This window comes from Chrysemys picta, chromosome 7 (genome assembly GCF_011386835.1).
Source record: "Chrysemys picta bellii isolate R12L10 chromosome 7, ASM1138683v2, whole genome shotgun sequence".
NCBI classification, from domain to species: Eukaryota; Metazoa; Chordata; order Testudines; family Emydidae; genus Chrysemys; species Chrysemys picta.
The window spans coordinates 27,058,281-27,077,227 of record NC_088797.1 but is presented as its reverse complement, the minus strand read 5'-3'; the positions used below and the strand labels follow the sequence as shown (position 1 = coordinate 27,077,227).

Genomic DNA, 18,947 nt, shown 5'->3' with positions numbered 1-18,947 from the left:
TCCGCGCTCCCGGTCGTCGTCAGCAATTCGGTGGTGGGCGGGGGTCCTTCCGCGCTCCCGGTCTTCGGGGCACTTTGGCGGCGGGTCCCAGAGCAGTGAAGGACCCACCGCAGAATTGCCGCCGAAGACCCGGAGCGCGGAAGGACCCCCCCGCCGCCAAATTGCCACTGAGGGCGGCAAAATGCCGCCCCCCCAAATCCTGGTGCCCTAGGCAACCGCCTAGGTTGCCTAAATGGAAGCTCCGGCCCTAGTGGGGAGGCTGTGCCTCCACAAACAGCCAGGTGTGGCCCAGCCCGTGCTCTACCCCCAGACCCTCTGCTTCCGCTCTATGGCTACAGCCCGGCTCCAGGGGCTGGGGCCACGCCGCCCGCCCTCCTGGCGTTCCAGGTCTGGGAGGGCTGTGGTTGCCCGCCTTCCCTCCCGGTGCTTCAGTGCTAACCTGGGGCCGGGGGCCAGCAGCCGCAGTGGGGAAGCTCTGAATTCCGACGGGGTGTGGGGAAAGGGGTGGGGCCTTGGGTGGAAGGGGCGGGGCAGGAGGCTAACTCCCCCATGCAGTGGTTCATGCGCTGTCCATACTGGCAGTCATCTTCTGCAGTGCATGTTCCATGCTGCGAGTCTTACTAGACCGACCACTACCATTGCATTTCAGGTATCAAGTCCTGGGCGATAACATTGAGGAGTCTATTCTTGTTAAATCTATCTCTGTTAGAGTAGCTTATTTACAGAGTTGCTCCAATTGCAGCTTAGCATTTGTAGCCATCTAAACACAAACTGACTTTCTGGTGCCTCTTTAAAATAAAATAAAATAAAATAAAATAAAAAAACTGACAGGGACAGTACTTGGTCTTGCTAGTGAAGGCAGGGGACTGGACACGATGACCTTTCAAGGTCCCTTCCAGTTCTATGAGATAGGTATATTTCCTTTCTGTAGAACCATGTTCCTTCCTCCAGCTTCCATGCAAGTTGCTACTTTCCCGAGGAAACATTTCACATTCCTGTGGAAAATGTTCATGTTTTTATAAAACTGAAAACTCATTTTTTTTTTTGTTTTCATGAAAGTTTCATTAAATGAAATAGGGACTCTTGAACCTCTTCCTATTCATGAATAGAGCTGGTTGGGATTTTTTTTTTTACCTTTTTTTTTTTTATAGGAAATGCCATTTTTGTTGAAATTGAAACATTTTGGAAAAGCCTGTTTCAATGAAAATTCCCACAAAAAGGCTTTTGAAACAAAAAAAAAGTTTTGAAAAAAATAATCTCAGAATATTTTGAAAATTTGTTTCAGATTTTAATTTTTGTGATGTTTGTATTTTTACACTGTTTCATGACGCTTGAGTAGTGTCAGTATATATAATATATGCACTAATAGTACTGACATCATTATATCACACATAATAGTTAAAATATTCTATTAATTGTATTTTATGTTTAAAAGCACTAAGGGCAACTGCTAATTAGTACTGTTTGAACCATTTTACCTTCTTTTCTAAATTAATATCACCTGTTTGTGGTGGTGGTTCAATACAACATGTTTCAGCTATTATGTCATAATATGACACATATATATTATGCACGATTACAACCGACATGTCATGAAATAGTGTAAAAATAATATAAAAATGTAATTCTAAATGAATTTCAAAATTCTGAAAGAAAATTATCTGTAACTGAATTGTTTTGGAAATTTCGCTTCATGGGAGATTTCAGAAATATCTGTTCTATGTCTGAATGAAATGAAATTTCAAAATGTCAACATTTTCCACAAACCAGAAACTCAGGTTTTGACCAGCTCTATTCATGAATCACTGATCACAGCAAGGCTGTCCCACTAGGCAGCGTTCAGTTCAGCTGTGCTTTGTACTGCCACCTACTGTCTTGGTGCCTCATCCTAAAGCTCTTGTCTTAATCTACTTTGTGTTTATTCACATGAACTTCAATAGCTGCTTCAGTTTTGTATGACTAAATTTTGGATATAATGTGAGCATACAGATTTTTAGCTTTAGCTAGATATGAGTTACACAGTGACAAACTAATATTATCTTATAGTCTCTGCTAACTTTATATGTATGGCTTTTATTCAAAAAGTCTTGTCTCATTCAAATGTTGAGATGGATGAAACAGGGACAAGTAGTGACAATATGCCACAGGGCACCTTGACATTAAATCCTGCATTATCTGCCTTTTATAACCTTAAGCCCCTGTACTGCTATTTTCTATGTACAGGCGAATACCTGTGCAGTGCCACAGTGATTTAATTTTAAAAAATTTCAACTTACCCACTTCAAAATCTTCTTTTATTATTGTAAAACAGATTTCTAAACCATAGCTTCTTTGTAACCTATCTTGCAGGTTAGTATCTGTTATCCAAGGAAAAGATGAAGAGACGTTTAAGAAATAATATTACATTGATTTTTCTGCAGCTCTGCTTTTTTCCCACCTCTGTAGAAGCTGCTGACACTGACTGCTTCCTCGGTTTCTAAGATGAAACTGACAGCAGATTCAAGGGAGGAGAAACAGGTTTATAATTCTGGCTGGTAATGTAAATTGAGATGGAGTAGTGTTAAATAATGAGTTTTGTGCATCTTCAAAGAGGGTTACCGAAAATGTAAAAGGTCATTCCCGGCGCAGGTCCCATTGATTTTGGATTTGTGCAAGGTGGTGTCCCAAATCCTGTGATTCACAACCCATCCAACCCAGTAGTCAGTGAAAGTCAAGAGATCCCACGGGTCTCCTTTTGTGGAAGGTTAGGCTAAATGGTTAAAATTTTCAAAAACATCTAAGTGACTTAGGGCCCTAAGTCCCATTCATTTTTCAAGGCTTGTCCACACCACAGAACCTTTGCCAGCATAGCTATCCCAGCAGAGCCCCCTAGTTGGAGGCTCATTGTAAGTTGACAGGCATTCTTCCACCAACATAGTTACACCACTTCCCTTAATGACATTAGCTAATCTGATGAAGCCCTCTTCTGTCACCATAGTTGTGTCTGTGCCAGGGGTTTTGCCAGCATAGCTATGTCTGCTAAGGGGTGTGATTATTTTTGCTATTGTAGACTAAGACTTAGGGTCCTAAGTCACTTAGATGCTTTTTGAAAAGTTTACCCATAATTAATATTAAAACAGGAACATGAAACTAAAGCTGGAAAATGCTGAGACTTCTCAGAGTACGAGAGTAAGAGTGTATTAATGAGTATGCTTTAAATGGTACTTGATGCAGCTTTTACACATGAAAAGCAGAGATTTGGGCCGCAGTCCTGCAAAGCCTTACGCATATGCATAACCTTATGAGCTGGGAGTAACCCTATTGACTTCAGTGGGAGTACTCACAGTGCATAGAGTTAAGCACATATAAAATCTTTGCAGGATTCAGGCCCTAGAGGTTGACATTGTTGCTCCTTTTTCGTGCAGTTTATTGTGAATTAACATCCCTGCAAAGTCTTTTTTTTTATTAAATCAGCTACAAACATTCAGATTTTTAAAAATGAAGAGTAACTGTTCAGTGCATATGTGTGGAACTCATGTCTGTCTGGACATTTCATATTCTATGCATGTAGTTTTAAAAAAAAAGAAGAGATGTTGGGATTAGTTTCAGGAGAATCTTTTTGGTGATGTGGGTGCAGAATAAAGCTGCGTGGAATGTGGTATTTTTTCAGGGGGTTATGAATTCCCTTTTCTTTGGTTCACTTTGAGTGTTTGCATCTCTTTGTACGAGGGTCTTTTTGCTTAGACATTTGGGTTCAAATGAAAACTCATTGAATTTCACTTTATTTTTAAGCCAAATCCATGAAAACTCTGCATTTCACATGGTTTCCATCAAGTAATAATTGGCCTAAGTTTGCTCCCAACTGCATCTAGATATTCTTGAAACTTGGCACAAGTTCTCAGACCCTGTGAATTTTGTGTAATAAACATTGTGCACATGTTTTCTGATCTACTCCATGCTAATAGGATATTCATTTTAATGTGACAGTGAAATATGGTACAGTGGTTCTTTTCTTACGCTGTGAAAATAATATCCATAGTCTCTTGAGGAAAAATGTGGTTCAGTATGGAGTCAGAGGATCTGGGTTCTACCTTAGACTTGCTTTACAACATTGTGCCTTTGTTTCTCTTATCTGTAAAATGAAGAACACGGTTTCCTATTTCACGGGGGTAATATGAAGCTTATATCAATAGCGTTTGCAGAATGCTTTGAGATCCTCAAATGGAAGGTGCTATAGAAGCACTAAGTGTAAATATTTGTTTTCTTGCTTTTGCAGAAGGGTTCTTTTTAAGTGAAAAGTTATAGGCTTGTGGCAGATTCTCCAAAACATTTGGTTTAAATAAAGGCCGATAAAGTTCTCATGTTTATTAAAAAAAAAAAAACCCTCTTCTGTTAATGTTTCTGTACTGCATTTAGTGTAGGCAGTAAGAATGACATTTTCTAGACCACCTAAGTCCCATTTTCAAAAGGGGCTAGGCATTTAGGAGCTTACAACTGATACCCTAACGTATCCAAGCCGACTTATTCCGCTGTGAGGACGGCGGCAAATCGACCTCCGCGGCTCCCCCATCGACGGCGCTTACTTCTACCTGCGCGATAATTCGATCCCTGAGAGATCGATTTCTACCCTCAGATTCAGGCGGGTAGTGAAGACGTAGCCTAAGTCCAATTGACTGTCTATGTCTACTCTGCAATTAAACACCCGCAGCTGGCCCGGGCCAGCTGACTTGAGCTTGCAGGTCTTGGGCTAAGGGGCTGTTTAATTGCAATGTAGACGTTCGGGTTCAGGCTGGGGCTGTTTAATTGCAATGTAGACGTTCGGGTTCAGGCTGGAGCCCATGCTTTAGGACATGAATCAGTTAATCCTTACAACACCTCCGAGAGCTAGGCAGGTATTATCAATTCCCTTGCTATAATTGATGTACTAGAATAAATGATTATTTATTTATCCTATTGAAATAGATTTGTAATGAGGTAATTACACCAGCAAGCAATGGATAATCTAGAAAAGCGAAATGTAATTTCATGTCTGACTGTAAGGCAGACCATATCCAATACGGTTGCAGGGATCCTGGTAACATGGTTATGCTGGCTTAGAGTTGAGAGAAAATCAGATTGAGAGTGACATTTCAGTCCTCGGTAGCATCAAGTTGTAGGGATGGTTCCTTGAGATGAAGCCTATATCTCAAAAAACTAATGAAACTTGCAGTGGGCAGCACTACACTAGAGCTTCTAAAAACTCTCAGAGAACAAACAGAAGGGGTAAAGGCTGTATATTCCAGTAAAAGAGATCTAATCTCAATTTTAAAAGCTCTTAAAATTCTAAATAGTTTTGTTGAATTAGGCGATCAACTTCTGTGATTTCCCAAACTTGTTTTCTAACTGTGGGGCTAAGTACTTGAGTTTAAGGCCTCTAATAATGTGGTTAAGGACCTGACAGTAATAACTGCTCAATACTGAACAACTGTTAGAAGTCTCCTTAGAGCCTTTGAGGCTTGTATTCTCTCAGACATCTGTCCCTTTGCCATCACAGGAATACAAGAGAGGATAACGTTAATAGTGTAGTCTGTAAAGGGGCAGTTTCCAGCAGACTATAAGAGAGAGTTCCAAGCAATTCATTCACTCGTAAGGGGCGGGAAAACATCTCTGAGCTCTGCTGGTCAATAACTTTGGTGCCTCAGGTTCTGGAGAAGTTCACCCAGATTTTCTTTTTTTCCCTAAACTCAGCCATGGCAACAGATTTTTGTGGAGCTCCTTTGCTTGGTTTTTTTTTTTTTTAATTGCTCTTTATGCCTTTTCTCTCTCCTGTCACCTGCTAGTGGGGGGCGGCGACCGGATCTTCGGCTGCCCCGGTCGTCGGCAGTATGTCAGGGGCAGGACCTTCCGCCGCCTCTGTCGGGGGCGGCATTTCGGGGGCGGGTCCTTCTGCCGCGTAGGGCAGCAAAAAAGCTGGTGGCGCTCCTGACAGGAGAGAGAATAGGCATAAAGAGCAATAAAAAAAAATCTGCTTTTCTTTCACTGTTTCTTAATTCTCTCTCTGATGGTCTGGTTGAGGCTCAACATGAATAACATTAGCTTTCACTTCTTTAGCATCTCTTAGAAGCCTCCAGCGAGGGTTATTGTGACCTTGGAAGAAATGTTTTATATTTTTTAGTGTAATTGTTGTTGTATATTATGTTAAGAATGCTAACACCTCCTTAGATGATGACATGGATTCTTTTTTTGGATTCATCTTATCTATATTGACCATTTTGTGATTCTCATAAGGCGTGAACAGTATAGATTTATGTGGCTATCCACTGTAACTTCATATATATATATAATAAACACACACAATCAATTTACAGTAAGTATTCCTAATAAATTATCTTTGAGATTAGGTTAATAATTACCCAACTTTTTAGCATTTGGATTTTTGGAGATATCTTGAATACATAAATTCTTTTGACGAGCTTCCTGGAAATGTGTGTGGGGGGAAGTGCAGGCAATTTATTTTCAAGGATCAGAGTCTAAATGTATTGTAAAGCTATGAAAATGTTGTATTTTTCTATGTATCCCTTACTTCTCTGCTGGAGCCACAAATGCAACCTCAAAAATAGTCTGTTACTAGCAGTACACTGGGGAAAAATGCAAATGACCATAAAATTTTCCACTACTTCATGATGATGATGTACAATGGTAAGAAATAAACATAGTGCTGAGTGTATCATTATGTAACCTGGAGATAGTTGGCTGATCATCTGTGACATTTATGTCATGTTTTGGAAAATCTTTGGCAACACAGAAAGGACACTGGGTACAAAGTGTAAGGCGGGAATGGAAAGACTTTGCCTTGGCCAGCTACCAATGAGTGCAATAAAGATGTCAGATGGCTGTCCTAATCATATGGATTAAGAGCACATTGTATCTTCTATCATTCTTACTTAGTGCTAGACACTTTCCGTTGCAACTGTACTCTTCCTTCTCAAGAGAAGGCAAAGCAATATGTATAATCACCTTATCAAATATTATTCTGTAGGCAGCATAACAATATTAATTGATTTGTTGCAGTCACTCTGTGTATGTATGTAAGAATGCCACTAACCAAAGAACAGATATTTTTGAATGGATCTGAAATAGTGTGTTGCTTTGGAAGCACTATGTGTGTTCAGATATGTGTAAGTACTTGTTGGATATATACCTCTCAGCATTTTGCTGTGTTTTCTCCTTGCAATCTACCTCTTGCCAGATATCCTCTCTTGCACACTGTTATTAACTGACCTAACAATATGTTCATGGTGACTTCATTCCTTCAATTACTCCCTTATTAGAGAAGCCAAATATATTTTTAGGCTGATCAGTCATTTAGGCTCATTCTGCTTACAGGAAAAACAACAAGGAGTCCTTGTGGCACTTTAGAGACCAACAAATTTATTTGGGCATAAGCTTTTGGCTAAAACCCACTTCATCGGATGCATGGTGTGATAAATACAGTACAGGTCTGTCTCATCTTACGCTGGGGTTATGTTCTGCGGTCAGTGCGTAAAGCGAAAACCGCGTATAGTCAAAATGACCCTTGAAAATCTCTTAAATCACCTATAAAGTACAATTTTGTGTATTCAACCCTGTACAGTGCTATGTATTGTATACAGCAATGTACAGTACAGTATATAATAAAAATGACATATGCAAAATATAATTTTAAAGTATTTTTAATAACATAACAGAGAGACAGAAGAATGAAAGAATAAAAAATGAAAACAGTACAGTGCAGTACAGTGACCCTGAAGAGTCACCAGTCATCCTGGATATTCTTGCTAGTCTTGTACTGTACACACTCCAACGATTAGTCTTCCTCTTCCCCTGACAACACTATCATTGAGTCATCAGGGCTTGATGTCGATCCAGGAGACGATGGGCCAGGCTTGGGTGACGGTGAGTGAGTCGTAGACGAAGTGGTTGGCTCTGGTTCAGCATGCAAAGTTGATTGTGTGGGCTCTGCCGCTGCTGGTTGTTTTTTCTTTAAAAACATGGTGATTGGCAACTGTCGCTGTTGTCTCTTGAGCTCCTCAAACATTTCTTGGTACGGTCTCAAATAATCCGTAATACTACGTGTGATTTTGAGGCTTCGTTCCATAGAAGGATCATATTCAGAAATTAAATCATTCAAATGTTTCGCTGCTTGGAAATTCAGAAAATTTATGAAGATTCCAACTTGCTGGCTCTTCCTGTTCGTCATCATCTTCGTCTTCTGTAGACAATTTTATCAGTTCCTCTAACTCTTCGTTAGTCAATGTTTCTCTATGGCCCTCGATTAATTCCTCAATTTCTTCCTCGAGGATGTCGACCAAGCCATCACCATCCACTTGCCTGGCCACCTGAACAATGAGTTGCACCTCTTTGTCAATGGTCGGGAAACCCTTAAAATCATTCACACAGTCTTCCCATAGGTTTTGCCAACATGCATGGACAGTTTCAGGTTTGATTGCATCCATTGCCTATTTAATATAAGTGATGCAATCAGCAATGTTGAAAGACTTCCAACACTCCATCACATTAACACTGGGATCAGCATCCATAGCAGTAAGGATCCATGAGAATGTAAGCCTTGTGTACATGGCCTTGAAACAGCTAATGACGCCTTGGTCAAGAGGTTGGAGGATGGAGGTGGTATTGGTGGGGGGAGAAAGATGACTTCAACGTAGTTATGCACAAACCGGAGTGCCGCAGGGTGGCCAGGAGCATTGTCTATGATCAGCAACAGAGTCCTTTCTCTTCAAGGTACTGCTTGACCTCCAGAATGAAACACTTGTGGAACCAATCCAGAAATAATGCCGCCGTCACCCAAGCCTTTTTATTTGATTGCCAGAACACAGGCAGGAGATTTTTGTTCTTGCCTTTTAGGGCACGGGGATTTGCAGCCCTGTAGAGCAAACCTGGCTTTATTAAATGCCCAGCCGCATTGCCACAAAGCAACACAGTCACACGGTCTTTAGCTGCTTTGAAGCCAGGGGCTTGTCTTTCTGATTTTGAAATGTAAGTGCGGGTGGGCATTTTTTTCCAGAAGAGACCAGTCTCATCAGCATTAAAAACTTGCTCTGGAAGATAGCCCCTTTCGTCTATGATTTTCTTTAATTGTTCGGGGTAGGCTTTTGCTGCCTCCTCATTGGCAGATGCAGCTTCACCAGTAGTCTGCACATTTTTGAGGTTGAAGCAGTTCCTAAAACTGTTAAGCCAACCTTGGCTGGCTTTGAATTCCTTCTTATCAGAAGGCTATCCCTCTTTGGCAGGAGGTTTGAACAGCGCATAGATGCTAAGAACCTTTTCTCGCAACATGTTGCCATTGATAGGCACAAGTTTACGGTTCATGTCTTCCAGCCATAAGTTTAATGTCTTTTCAGTCTTCACAAAAGTCTTATCACGCACTTGGCTCGTCACCTTAGCAGTTACTGGAGCACTTGATGCCATGGCTTGACGAATTTCTCTCTCTCGAATCTTGATGGCACGGGTGCTAGATTCGTTGCGGCCGTATTTACGCGCCATGTTCGTGATGGATATACCGTCTCTCAATAAGTCCAACACAGCCATTTTTTCCTCCAGCGTTGGAACAGATCGCTGTTTCTTCGGTTGAGCACCAGATGAAGTAGGCGCCTTGCGTTTAGGGGCCATGTTATACAGTATGAAAAATACGTACTGTATCTTTAAACAGTACAGGCACAGTAGAATCTCACTCAGCGCGCCGAGATGCGCGCAGTAGGAGAGGCACAGGGGGACTGAGTATTGTAGTGGGAACAGAAGTACTGTAGTGGGAACAGCAGATTCGCTTCTCCCATCTCACGCTCACTCCAGGGCAGACACACTATATAAACTGTTTTTGTTTGTTTGTTTGTTTTTTGCCAACCCTCCAGGGCTATTATAGGGGAGAACCTTATCACAGGCCTAAAGACATGCTGTTGCTGTCAAGTCCACCCCAAAAAATATTTTAGTGGAAACAGCAGATTCGCATCTCACGCTGGTGGAATCGCCCACACTTCCCCCCCCCCAACTGCGTAAAGCTGAAATCGCGCATGTTAAATGCGCGGAAGATGCGACAGACCTGTAAGCAGTATATATATGAAAAGTTGGGAGTTACCTTACCAAGTGGAGGGTCAGTGCTAACGAGGCCAATTCAATTAAGGTGGAAGTGCCTATTCCACTGCTCTACAGCCAAAATGCTTCTGAAATAAATGTAGTCAAACTTTACTAACTCTGGATCACTGAGAATGAAAATGATGCTTAAAATTGTTGATTGGCTCTTGTTTTCAAGATATGCTATTGGGTCAGTATATACGACCCTTGACTTGGGAATGGCGGAGGATAAGTGAGTTATAAAGGGAAGGGATCTCAGTTTAAACCAGAAATGACTAAAATACATCTTTGACTGGATCTATGAATAAATCTATGACTGGGTTTGGACAGTACTTGCTTTTTAGGCAAAACAATGAATGATGCAAACTGAAGCTGGTATTGCGTCATACATGATATGAATTGCATCATGTTATTCCTAGAAGTCATGGATGAGGCAATCATAATGAAGCTTACATCACTCTGCTGAACAAATTACCCTATATCAGCTCTAGAAATCATACAGTGTCGTGCTCTCTTATTTGTCAGTGTTTGATTTTTGCAAAGGGACACATTTCTGTTTAGCCAAAGTGAGCAGAGATGCCTCGTGCTTGTGTGAACAGTGCAGATAACTTCTGCTATGTTTGTGGGGAAGTGACTTTTGCATCACAAAAGCGCAGTATAACCACTATGGTTAAGAAAGCCTATCACCTTTATTTTGGCTGCAAAATTGGAGATCAGGACAAGAGGTAAGCCCCACACATATGCTGCAACACTTGTGCAACAAATCTTCGCTAGTGGTTGAACAGGAAAAGGAAATCTATGCCTTTTGCAGTGCCAATGATTTGGAGAGAGCCAACAGATCATACCAGCAATTGTTACTTCTGCATGGTGCTTCCAGTTGGGAATACAAGAGACAAGCCAAGAAGTGCCAAGTAGACACTGAATAGGACTAAACTATGTACATAATAGTTTTTTGCCTTTTGTTTCATAGTACATTTTATTTATATAACCCTTTTGCTTATTTTTAAAGTGTAACATAAACAGGACAAGTGAAATATTATCATGTAAAGCAACCATAAACACATGGAAAGACCTAGGTTTACAATTTATGATTAAAACTCTACTATCTACACAATATACATAGACATAAAATGTAAAAACTTAAATATCTTAGAAACAGTAGACAATCCGTTGTTTTAATTGTCATATTTGAATTCAGCACATCAAAATACATAATAAATAGCACATTTTATCTCTGAAGCAGACGACTTCTCAAAAATTGTAGACCAGTGTTTTCAACAGTATATATACTGCTTACTGTATTTTTCACACCATGCATCTGATGAAGTGGGTTTTAGCCCACAAAAGCTTATGCCCAAATAAATTTGTTAGTCTCTAAAGTGCCACAAGGACTCCTCATTGTTTTTGCTGATACAGACTAACACGGCTACCACTCTGAAATCTGCTTACAGGGTATCCTTCAGGAATAATGCATACTCCATTTCAAGTATATTGGTAAAACAATTTTATATGCCCAATATTATAGTGTCTCTGCAGTCATGCAACAACTACATGGTAATGAAAATGATGGTAATAATTACATACTTGCAATACTAATACATCTCTGTCTCCTGTAACTAACTGGAATCACTACTGTAATTTTTCCCCCTACATGTTATATTTAGGTTTTCACAGTCCTGATAACCCGCGTGTGTATTTTTCCTGTACTTACTCGGAAAACCACTTGATGTACCTTCAGAAGACCTGTCACTTTAATTTAACAAGAAACAAAGTTATTCTTTCTTTCATTCATATTGTTCTGCAATAATGTGATTTCACAATTTTATTTTAAAGCAGCCAACCGAATTGTGTTTATTATTACAACTTAAAGGGGAGTACTTGGAATGTACGTGAAAACTGGGTCAAAATTTAATACAATATTTTTCCTTTTTAAATAAAAAGGAAATATTTATATTTCAAAAAGTAAATATTGTTTTCAAAAATATTTATCTAATACTTTTATGCTAAACCACTTAAAGCATCACAAGCTTTCTGTTTAGTCTGAAAAAAAGTAAGCAGTCAAAAGAATAGCCTTCATGTCAAAATAATTGCATTCATTTGCAGTAGTTCTTGTAGAGAGCTAATAGTACTGCAAACCACTTTTTAGAGCACTTTTTTATAGCCTAACTCACTCACTAGCGTCTGGATTCAGCAAGGTTCCTACTGAAGTCGATGGAACTACTCATATGCTTAAATAGGGCACATGTCTAATTACCTTGCTAAATTGAGGCTTGTAGACCAAAAGTTTCCCCATGGTCTTGGGTCAGTCCTTCTCTCTGGTAGGGAAAAAAAATCCTTTTCTGGTGGCTTTAACATCCCCCAAGCCTTGCATTTTTCCCAGGATGTTTTTCTACTATACCCTTTGCAAGAATCCAGTCTCCTGGCAGTTTATGGTTGGTCACGGCAGCTGTCCAGAGAGATCATTCAACACACATCAGCTACTGTGGTAGAAATTTGTCACAAACATTTGTCTTTAAACAGGCTTTAAAACAAAGCAAATTACAGTTGAAACTTTCCTGTCAGAATCAGTGTCTGCATATTGAATTAACCTGCAATCAGTTTGTAGTGGCTTGCCACCCCACCCCCCCAAACATAACAGGTTCCTTTTTACCACTGTTGCACCCACTGTGTACAGACCCAACCTAAAGATTTTGGGACTGTTAGTGATATTATTCTTTGAAATGCACTCCAAACTCAGTGGACTCATTTTATAATAAATGTGCATGGCTCATGAAGGATCTTTTGGCCCTTCTCTACTCTTGCTGAAGTAACGTAGTTCAGCTGCTTGTTCCTCTGATTGTTCTACTAATCAGTTTGCATTGGCTCATGGCTTGGAAGGTTTTCTTAACAAGGAAAATATTTAAAAAAAAAATGAAAGCAGAGATTTCTCTTTAAATTTCTAGTTCTCTCAAGTTGCTGTGGATTTTCCGGTGCTAAGTGTTTGCTCATTATAGAGTGAGTGGGCATAAAAAATGATTGTTAGAGTTTTCAGAAACCTGCCTATTGCAAAGGTGGTGGCGATGTATAATAGTGAACGTGTAAAATATAATTTGTTTACACAAGAGCAGACACAAATGCACAAGAATATTAATATTCTTGTACAGGTCTTAAGTAATATCTCTGTAATAAATGATGTGAATGGATTTCCTTGTAATGATTTTGCTTTGGTCTGTCACTCACTGTGCATGTCTCTTTACGCACAAGGTTAGAATAATCTCACTGTTTGGTCATATCACAATCAGTCTCACAGTACTCCTAACCCAAATAATCATTTTCCTGTTTACCAGGCTAATATGTTTTTGGCGTGTCATATTGTGCACTGTGGGAGCTCACCTTGTTAAGGTTACATCAGAGGTTGACAAGATTAAACTGAAGTCATTTTCTCTTAGAGCTTAGCAGCTAGAGTATCTGTGTTGTCAGCAAATAAGAGTTTATTCCCTTTCCCTAGGGCATTATCTCAAATGTAGTGTCAGAGTGCCAGATGGATTTACCTTACTATTTTTAATCCAATTTTTATTTTTAATTTTCCTCCTACCACCTTTCAGCTGTCACATGCAATATTTTCCTGGGAAGCAGTAGCAAATGTGCACAGAAGAAACCACTATACATTACTGCCTAGATGCTAATCTCTTCCTAACCTCAATGCTAACCATTTCAGGTTACCTGATATTTGTTCTCTGTGGCATGATTTTTAAGAAACAAACAAATTATTTTTGTTCATTCAACATGACACAAAAAAGTTTAGGGGAGACTTTAATAAAATCTAATGTTTTTTGGTATTAGTTACGGACTTTAATGCCTTTAGAATAATTGATGGATGAACATACGTTTCAATTTGGTTTTACTTGTATAGTTTACATAATCGGATTATTCCAAAAACATCTCCGCAATTGTAAAACATGAACCATAGACTCAGGCCTAAAAAGTCAATTAATAAAACAAACAAAAACCATTTAATTGCAAAAGTAGTAGTGTATTTTATTTCGAGTCTAACAAATTTTAATACCCAACTAGCCTGGCAATTTAACATTTACAATTGTAAATTACTTTTCCTTTCAACAGAATATAGTAAAGGAGGATGTCTGCTGATTAATGCATTTGGGAAAGAATAACCAAATTGATGAAGGAAAGCAAAGTATGCCAGCAGTGTGCTTTTGTTCGTGACTCGCATGCTTTTCTTGGCCAAATTGCAATCTGACCAATTTCTTCACATACTGTGTGTACTTGACCGTTTCCATACCATTTATATGTTTCTGTTTCAAGAACTTAGTATGTAAACAGGATAAACCAAATTCTGCTGTTAGTTTTATCAATGAAGTCAATGGAATTGCACCATAATTAGCAAGAGCAGAAATTCAGGGAAGGAAGGCATTGCACCTTTCTCGTAAAAGTTGTAATATTTAAATATATTGTGGTTGAATTTTGATTTACATGTTTAAGAAAATCTGTTTAAAAAAGCAGAAAAGTTCCATTGTCAATGACCGTGAAATCCAAGGCACGCACAACTTGCCATCATATGATTAGATGCATTAATATTTAGTACTGTAATGTAAAAAGTACTAATGTGCCCCCTGGTCTCCTGCAGCCTCAGTGGTGGAAAGGTGCTGTGTGTGGGCCAGCAAAGGAAAGAGAACTTTCAGTGACTTTAAGGAGTGCTCCTCCCTTGTTTAATCCCTTCTCTGCCTCCTTGTGGGCCTGAGGTGCGGGCTCTTTGGCATATTGGCACAACATAAACTTGTGGACTTCCACTCCCTAAGGAGGTTTTATAAGCCCTCCCCCTTGTCCAGGTTGGCGTTCTGCACCCTGCGGAATAGCTCCCCCCTCAAGATTAGAGTAAGGGACCAGGTTTTTGGCCTTGCTGTTTGGCATCATGCTAGTCACCTTTTCCAGGCTGGGAAGGAATTTTTCCTCACCACTGGATTGGCCTGTGCGGGGTGTGTGTTTCCGCTTTCCTCTCAGTAGCCCAGGTAGACAGTGGGTAAGATAGGTTGTAAAATTCATGATGTTGGAACTTGGCAGGTAATTGTTCAACAGGGGTCTGGTTCCCTAATTAACTGGAGACTGAGGTGGACTTAAGGGGAGGCATCCCCTAAAGAAGCTGAGGAAAGATGGATTGAGGCTCCTAATGTCTGGTACAGTGGGGAGAAAAACCCCTTTCCTCAGCTCCCTTAATCCTCATACAAGGGGTGGGTGCTGGGGACCCAGCAACAGGTTGTGAGTGGGGAGAGCCAATGGCAGCCCTCTCAGATAGGTGGAAAGGATTAAGGAAAGACTGATGACCTGCACTATATGATTTAATGCTGGGTAGTTCCCAGATGAGATAAAGTTGTGGCCTAATTAAACCGCATTTCTTGCACTCTGTCTTTCTTCCTGCATAGCCAGGACAATAACAGCTGAGAGAGTGACTGTGCTGTATAGGATTCTGCCTCAGTCACGTTGATTGTAAGCTGATGAATGTTTCAGTGGAAATACATGAACTACAAGGTATTAGTTGTTTGCATTAGCTCAATAAAACTAGTTGCACGTAAAATTGAAAAATGACATCTTTCAAAGCATTTAAAGCTTTCAGGTACCCATTGTGTATCATTTATCTATTTCTATGCTCAGTAGCTATATTTTGCCCTAATAAATATAAAGAAGAAATCCTATAAAGTTAATTTCCACAGGATTATGTGTCTAGTCTCTACCTGTCCTATTATTATTTATGATCATGTACTTAGTTATAAGAATGACTGGTATTCAACTTCATGGGCTTCGTCATGGGCTTGGATCTTTTACAGTTAGTAAACATTTGAAAAAAAATATTTGTTTTCAAAGGTTGAAAGATTAAAAAGGGGTTATGTACTGCTGCTCGTTGCCTCCAGAGTTTGCTAGAATCCCTGTTTTTGAGCTAGGTCTCTCTCTCTTTCTTTTTTTCTCTCTCATGTACACACCCACACTCTCATGCACCCCCCAATCAATACTTTTATCTAAATTGCTTTTGCTTATCTTGCTATGCTCTTTCCAGAAGAAGCCAAATACCATTTAGGAGTCTTTACACATACAGATGATGATTTCTTTCTCCAGAAAAAAGTCAAATCTAGATTTAAATTACTGTCAAAGTTGAAGCTGGATTGTATGAAACCTTTTGTAATATGTATTTGTAATGTTCAGCATGAAATAGATAACTCCTTTTCTTTAAGAGATGCCAGTGAATCCAAATTATGGTTGAAGTAATATAAAAACCTAGGAGAAAAATGCTATAAAATTCTGCTATCATCAGTTTTAGCAAATTTATCTTAACATACTTTGTGAAGTCAGAATGCTTTCAGCTCATCAAGCCATAAGTTCATCACTAATAGCAGTTCTCGAATTAATGGAAAATATTAAGCTAAGAAGAGAGACTTTTGCCAGTACATAATTGTGCAACAAATGGTTTGGATTGAGAAAACTTTGTGTTAAAATAGTACTTCTATTGTGTACAGTGGGGTTGGACTGCCATTACCATTTAGCTTTAAGAGGGATGTGCAGTCACAGATATCAAATTGTTTTCAGAAAGAAGTGCACACGTACTAGTTTCTTAAAATGAGTCTTTTAGCTCCTAAAAATGTGTAGCTTTTTATATCATGTTCTTCTGCTTTAGACAAAAAACATATGCTAATAAATATTACATAGGTGGATGAATGGATTAAAATGTAAGAAAATTGTTCAGAGGGTGTAATAACTGAATGTGAATTTCTGTTGCAGTATGAATACTTCAATGCTGTTCTCATAAATGAACGAGATGAAGAAGGAAACTTTTTGGAACTGGGGAAGGAGTTCATTCTAGTGCCAAATGACCACTTCAATAATTTGCCTGTGAACATCAGCCTGAGTGATGTCCAAGTACCAACCAATATGTACAACAAAGGTTAGCTAATATCTTCTTTCTCTCAGCATTCCACAAGTTAAAGATGTGTGGCAACATGTTGTTAATAAATGACTATATTTTATAAACTAATTCTGTATTTTGTTAAGATTAGTTTCTCTCAATCTTCAGATGAGGTTATCTTCAGAGCTGTAATTCTTACGGCATTATTTCTTTTCTTCTATGACAACATGTATGGTGACCTAAAATAGTCAACACTTTGCATATGTATTTTGCAGCACATATTGTATCAGAGGAAAACTTATTTAGGGCAAATTGTTTTCCATCGTTTCCAGATCAGTTGAACAGGCCTTAAACTGTCATTCATTAGTTAGGCTCTCTATTTGCCATGAGCCTAAGTGCACCTTTTAACATGACAGAGAGTAAAACCATCATGCAGGTAGGAAAACTCTCAGCTGTTTATAACTACAGCTGCTGCTGTCTCTTAGGTGACATGTACAGCAAGTTAATTTTAATAAGTTATCACACTTGATACTGAGTGGTATACTTGACATGTAGTGCATAATGTATATGCCTAACAAATGTCTGATCTAACAAACTCCAAGTGGTTTGAGCCTGAATATAGGGAGCACGAACTAACTCATAACAGCTCGTTTTCATTTTCCCTTTGGAATTTCTTGTTGTCCAGTCATCAGAATTCAGTCTCTATGTCTGCTTATTGCAATTATAGAACAACAATCAATTTAATTTTTTGGGCCAATCCAATGATGAAATGTATTAAGTTATAGCATACAAGTTTACAAACTGTGGTCTTTGGAGCCGTTGTCAGTGATCCAGGGAGAGCTGCCTGGTCACGTGATGCTGGCTTCTCATTTAAACTGTGTTAAAAGACAGCTAAAAATGCATTCAATACTTTCCAAATGCTACAATTCCATGTCAGCAATTGCGGTAATTGACGCAGGGATGTTGTGTAATCGCAAATGAAAAGGGAGATAGTCCAAACAATTTGGACTGAGAGGAGAAGTGATTCATGAGGCAACCTTTCTTCTAAGATGTGATTCACACTACAGAGAAGCCTGAGAACTCAGAAATTGTAGAGAAATGTTTAAATTTTGGATCACAAAATAACAAAGCTTTACAGAGAATATTTAAAGGTTTGTGAGATGATTGAAGTGGAATATTTTAAAGAGATTTAGAAAAAGCTTTGAAAACTATCAAGTAATTTCTGTTGCACTTTTAAAAAGTGCTAATATTTTTCTAATTGTGCCTATCTCTAAATGAGCTCATTCCAGACTTTCTATATTCATATTGAATCCTCATTAAAAGAAAATCAAAAAGGAAATATTATTGTGATGGTTGCAAAGGGATTTAGAAATGCTAAATTAGTCATATTTGTAGGGAGAAGTTAAGTGGCTGAGCAATTGAGGTGATGGGGATTTTATTAAAATGTGAGAACCTTCTTCCTATTCAATATTATGCAGTACTTTTCTGTAGAGAACTACTTTTCAGACTCTAATGAACTACACATTCAAGTCTAAGTCAACTGGGCTGTCAACTCATGTTTTGGCCACTCATACAGGATCTGCCTATAGAGATATATGAGGGAACTCCATGATGATGATTCCTGTCTCCACTTTGCCTAATTCAAACCAGCCAAAATAATCACTTTGTACAGCTGCAGAAACATTTTTATCTTTCAAATTTTTTCCAACTGCTGAAATCTGGATTATTGCTGATATTTTCCTAAAACAGACACACAGACCTAGCTTGGATGTTCACGTTGACATTCCCGCAGCAAAGAGAGGTGATCCATATACTTAGGCTTTTTGGCACACCATACTCGTGTTTATCCATTACAGTGGTATGGTGCTCGATAGCTTAATCAAACCATTGGCTTAAGGCATAGGGCCTGGATAGTTATGGATTGCCAGCAAAGCACCTGCATAACAGAGAATGTCCTTTGGTCGGCTGTGTC

The 18,947-nt window shown here is 39.2% G+C and overlaps 1 protein-coding gene across 12 annotated transcripts in view; it reads left to right on the top strand.

Annotated features, from left to right (window-relative positions):
• CACNA2D3 (calcium voltage-gated channel auxiliary subunit alpha2delta 3) overlaps positions 1 to 18,947 on the top strand; it is a 740,859-nt gene that overhangs the window by 297,630 nt on the left and 424,282 nt on the right. For all 12 annotated transcript variants that reach the window (XR_010589061.1, XR_010589062.1, XR_010589060.1 and 9 more), the window contains exon 5: positions 16,852 to 17,014. Coding sequence is in view for 9 of the 12 variants with exons in the window: in XM_065551026.1 (XP_065407098.1) it covers positions 16,852 to 17,014 (163 nt within the window). In the remaining 3 variants the exon portion in view is untranslated. The remainder of the gene's footprint in view (positions 1 to 16,851; positions 17,015 to 18,947) is intronic.